This window comes from Moschus berezovskii, chromosome 27 (assembly GCF_049115385.1).
Source record: "Moschus berezovskii isolate FMDL1 chromosome 27, NW_MosBer_1.0, whole genome shotgun sequence".
Taxonomy (NCBI): domain Eukaryota; kingdom Metazoa; phylum Chordata; class Mammalia; order Artiodactyla; family Moschidae; genus Moschus; species Moschus berezovskii.
In genome coordinates this window covers 39,481,624-39,486,685 of record NC_142486.1, presented here as the reverse complement: position 1 = coordinate 39,486,685, position 5,062 = coordinate 39,481,624, and the positions used below count along the sequence as shown (strand labels likewise).

Sequence of the window (5,062 nt, the reverse complement as noted above, 5' to 3'; positions counted from 1 at the left end):
TTCAGTACGGTCCTATTTTTGTGTATGGACAAGGTACTGCTTTTATCTTCTGTGGGCTCTTCTTCCCTTTTATGAAGTGAGGACAGTCCTTTTCTGTCAGATTTATTCTGAAGAGTAAATTAAATGATAACGTATCGAGTGTGCAGACTAAACAAGAGTTAAAAATTGTGTATCATTCTTTGGTTCATATGAATGGAATCTGGATAGTAATTGAGTTAGAATTCTGCCTTCCTTCAGTGGCTGTGAAATTGACTAGGCTTCCTTGGTTATAAAACAGAAACCGTGGTGTCTAAATCAAGGGTGTGGTGAAAATTAAATGGTATATTACATGGAATATGTGTACAGTGCTTAGTACAGATGCCTGGCACATAAAGGGTAATTGTACCCCAGTTTTCAGTACAGATACTGAGAAACATAAACATTAATGAAAATTTGCTATATCTACCCAGTGTTTTGTGAGTGGGTTCACTGATGGACAGTTAAGATGTGTTTTCAACCTGAAATTTCTCCCACACCTGGTACCCATGTGACTCTTCTGGTGGCATGCAAGCTCTGAGTCTGAAATAAAAACTTTCCGTGCATGTTTTGGGTTTATGGGGCTTTTCCCCTCTGTGAGTGCTCTGATGAGAGATAAGCTCAAAGGTAGAGAGCAAGGTCTTCAAACACTCAGGATAGTTTAAGGGTTTGAATTTTGAGAATGAAAGCAAAATTTCCCCTCAATTGCTGTAGTGTTCAGATTGTCCTTGTGGCCTCTCCTGGGCAGGGGTACAAGGGCTGCCAAAAGAATTTCCTGCTGTGACTGCACAGCTGCTGGGCAGCTGACCCATGCTTTTCCTTAGGCAAAGCCAGATTTGTTTTCTGACCAACATATTTATCGCCGGTTTTTGTGGCAGTGTGGGTTTTCTGATGCTGTGACAGTCCCTAGAGCCGCGTGAACCCCCTTCCACATATGCTGCACCTGTGGATTTTCTCCTTCAGGTGGGTCTTCCTGTGCTGAGACAGGTGCGAGGGCTGGCGGAAGCTGCCGCCGCACTGTGCACACTTATATGGCTTCTCACCAGTGTGGATTCTCCTGTGAGCTCTCAGGTTCGATCTATGATTGAAAATCTTCCCGCAGTCATCACATTTACACTTTTTCTTTCCTACATGTGTTTTCTGATGCCAAACGAGGTATGAACTATCACTGAAGCTTTGGTCACATTCAAGACACTTGTATGACTTTTTGGTTTCTTCTTTGGGAAATGGAAGAATTTCGGGAAGTGCTCTGGTTCCTAAACTTTGAGCTAGTTCTATCTTCGGGGTGTGGTTTTCAATGGTTACTAAAAGGCTTCTGAACCTTTACTTGCAAGCAGAAGTTCCACCTGATATTTCCCTTTCAAAGTTTCCAGCTCCATGATCAGAGCATTTTTCTGGGTAATAGATGAGGGGCACAGCAAGGGAACATTTTTCTAGGGTAAGCTATTCAAGTCCCATAGATTCTAGATGTAGCTGCTGATTAATCTCAATCTTAACATCTTCTGCTGATAAAAACAAAACAAAATATAAACACCCTCAAGTATTTCTGGGGTAAGAACAAACTACTGATAGTTACACAGAGGACCAGGAAGTTGTAGGACGGCTGACAAAACTCAGGCCTACCAGAAAGAAAAAAAAAATCATTCCTTTCTACTGTTCTCCCAAATATTCATAATTTATGAAGCCAATATGTCAATCCAAAAGGGATTTTCTTCTTCCAAAGCAACAGACCTACGATTGACCCAGTTCGCTGCCTAGAAAGGGTTTCTGGGCTGCGGGGCAGTGTGTGGAAACCCAGTCCTCAGTGGTTTTGCTGATTCAGGAAGACCAAATTCAGGAAAGTCAATGCAGCTAGAATGTGATGGCAAAATACCAGCGAAGAGGGCAGATGTCCAGGCAGTGAGCTCTGGGCATCTAGATGGGGTCCCCTTAAGACTCTGGCTGCATATTAATCTGTACATGCATGTGAGGAAACAACCCCAGGCCCAGGAAAGAATCACCAAAAAGGAATAGAAAGAGCAATCTCCAGAGTTCACAAAACACTTCAGGAGTTCATGTTCCAAAGTGGAGACAGTTCCTGGCGCACAAAGCATCAGGCTGCCTTAGCAGGAGGCCAAATCAGCCCTAGCTTAAAAACTGCTCTGAACACACCCGAACAGAACAAAAAGCAAGCCTTGAAAGGATCATATTGATTCCAAGTAACTTAAATTAGCACCCCACACCAAAGTCCAAAAACTGTTTTGAAAAAACAACAAAAACCAGCATCCAACAACATAAAACTCACAATGTCCAACATCCAATCAAAAAATTACCGGGCATGGAAAGAAGCAGAAAAATATGACCCATAACTAGAAGCAAAATCAATCAACAAAAGCAGACCCAGAAATGACAGATGACAAAACCAGTAGAAGGAACATTGAAAGAGCTATTTTAAATGTGCTTCCCGTGTTCAAGAAGTTAGAGAGAAACACATGATGAAGAAAGAAGTAGAAAATATAAAATGTGAGTTACGGGAAAGATCAAATAGTCAGCCCTCGTCAAGGATAAAATCTCCTCGGGCGTGGGGACATTGCTACATATGGCTCCTTTGAAGTGAGAAAGGCACACCATTCCCTTAAGAGTAAAGCAATTTCCAACTTCTTTAAAATTTCCAAATAATAGTAACCCATACTAATGGAATTTCACAAGTAAAATTATGAATCGACCATAACAAATACTTGGAATGATTACCAGGTACTGCCAAGTCTTATGCAAAACCATAGTCACTGTAATAGACAGGATTTTTTCCCTTTTTTTGGCCACGCCCTTTGGCTTGCTGGATTTTAGTTCTCCATCTGGGCAGTCCTAACCACTGGACCACTAGGGAATTACTGATTTTTGCCTATGACTCATCTCACCCTTTGAAAATCACACTCTCATTCAAGTTATTGTCATTTCCACATAAATCATTCGAGGATAGGTCCCACTCTCCCATAACAACACGTGGATGAGCTATGCAATCCTAATCCTAGAAATTTCCAAAACACAGGAAAAACAATTGTGTTACCAATCAAGGCCTTGTCCTTGAAACACTCCTGTGTCGCTTCTCTGCTGAGGGACCTCTGGGCAGGGTGCAGACTCACACACTCCTCTTGAGAAAAATAGACAGCCAGGTCCTCAAACAACACTGGTCCCTGAAACAACAGGACAGCCCATCTCAGGCCAAGCCAGAAAACTACTACCTTACTCAGTCTGGGAATGCTGAGAAAAGCTAGAAATATCAGAGGCAAGAGCTTGTTGGAAAAGTTATCTGAGTGCTTGGGTAGGGTTATGAGTGGGTTCTGAGTGCTGGAGGTAGGATTTAGGGAGGGAGTAAAAATAGATGTAATTTTGGAGGCAGTAGTATAAGGACCAACTCCAATACTTTGGCCACCTCAAGAGACGAGGTGACTCACTGGAAAAGACTGATGTTGGGAGGGATTGTTCACTCTCAGCAAGGGAGTTAAATAGGGTTGCTCTAAGGCAGTGCTACCCGTTCTTTTTGGCACCAGGGACTGGTTACGTGGGAGACAGCTTTTCCACGGCCAGAGGTGGGGGGATGGGGAGGTGGTGGATTTCGGGATAATTCAAGCACGTCATATTTATTGTGCACTGGGGGCGGGAGGAGAAGGGGATGACAGAGAATGAGATGGCTGGATGGCATCACCGACTCTGTGGACATGAGTTTGAGTGAACTCCAGGAGTTGGTGATGGACAGGGAGGCCTGGCATGCTGTGATTCATGGGGTCGCGGAGAGTCGGACACGACTGAGCGACTGAAGTGAACTGAACTGAACTGAACTACATCTATTATTACATCAGCTCCACCTCAGATCATCAGGCATTAGACATTAGATTCTGGAGTTGGGGACCCCTTCGCTAAGAGAAAGGAGATGAGTGAGCAGCCCTGGAAGAATCACAAAGCGAACACGAGGTCTAGGATTCTCCCAATATCTTTCCCTTTGCTGGTCCCTCTCCTTCTTCCTCCTGAAACTCGTTGTTAAGCGCAGTCATATATCCAGGCCTATTTCTCCTTTGCTGAGTTCAACAGTTCTATAAATCTATAGAATTCTGGTGTGATTAAGAATCACCTGGGGTTGTTTGTTTCTGTCCATTCAACAGGTGTGGAATGAGGCTTAGAAAACTGTTTAAGTTTGAGCAGCATCTCAGAAATACTCTGAGGTACTCTTATGTAGTCTCCTATGGGCCCTGTTCCCAGTTGGAGGTTCTAAAAGGCCGGTTCTGATTAGCCATTTCTTCTCTCTGCCAGTTCAGTTCAGTTCAAAAAGACAGCTTGGTGAAAGGGCTCGCGGGGATCAGGAGCCCTCGCATCACGACCGGCATGGCCAACCCTCTTCTACAAGAGGCCAGGCGGAGGTCAGAAAGGAGCGACCAGACCTTGGACCAAGAGAAGGGGCCTGGTCTCACCTGGGCCTCGGTTGTAGGGAGTGTGGATGCCATCTTGGGGGGTGGGTGGGGTGGTGGTAGTGCTTTCTTCCAGTCGCCACAGGGACCTCGGGGTAGATAAGAGAAGGGAGAGAACAGTCCTTGGAGGGGCCAATTCGGCTGTCGAGCTCCTCCACGCACCCCCTCGCTTCCCTGAACCCTTTAAGACCTGAGGCGATAACTCCTCTCCCGGATGCAGCCTCGGAAAGGCAGACTCCCGGGCTGGTCGGGCCCCACCTAGGGCTCCGAGACTAAAAATCTCAGGAAGCCTGCCACTACCCAGGCAAAAGCAACAAAAAACGACGCGCAGCTGACACTAGAGACCAGGAGCCGGGGCAGTACTAAACTCCTTCGCTCCCTTACGCTAGACCTGCCGAGAAAGCCACGGGACTCGGACCACCCTCGTGCTTTCCCGCAGCTCTGCCCTGTGATTGGCCAGCGTGATCTCAGAGGGGGCAGTCCCTTTTGAATATCGACCAATCGGGCGCCTTAACAGAAGACCTGCGGCTCACCGGGCATTCTGGGAGACATAGTTTTCCCTAGGTTTTCCCAAGCATTTCCGGTTCCGCTATCTGGGTCTCCTC

At 45.8% G+C, this 5,062-nt stretch overlaps 1 protein-coding gene across 1 annotated transcript; it reads right to left on the bottom strand.

Annotated features, from left to right (window-relative positions):
* Positions 1–248: 248 nt before the first annotated feature.
* Positions 249–4,493, bottom strand: ZNF597 (zinc finger protein 597). Its single transcript, XM_088833049.1, is given in 6 exon segments — positions 249–568; positions 570–739; positions 742–762; positions 765–1,517; positions 3,062–3,188; positions 4,461–4,493. Coding segments are annotated over 6 exon segments (1,251 nt in total). The 3' UTR covers positions 249–421.
* Positions 4,494–5,062: the final 569 nt, after the last annotated feature.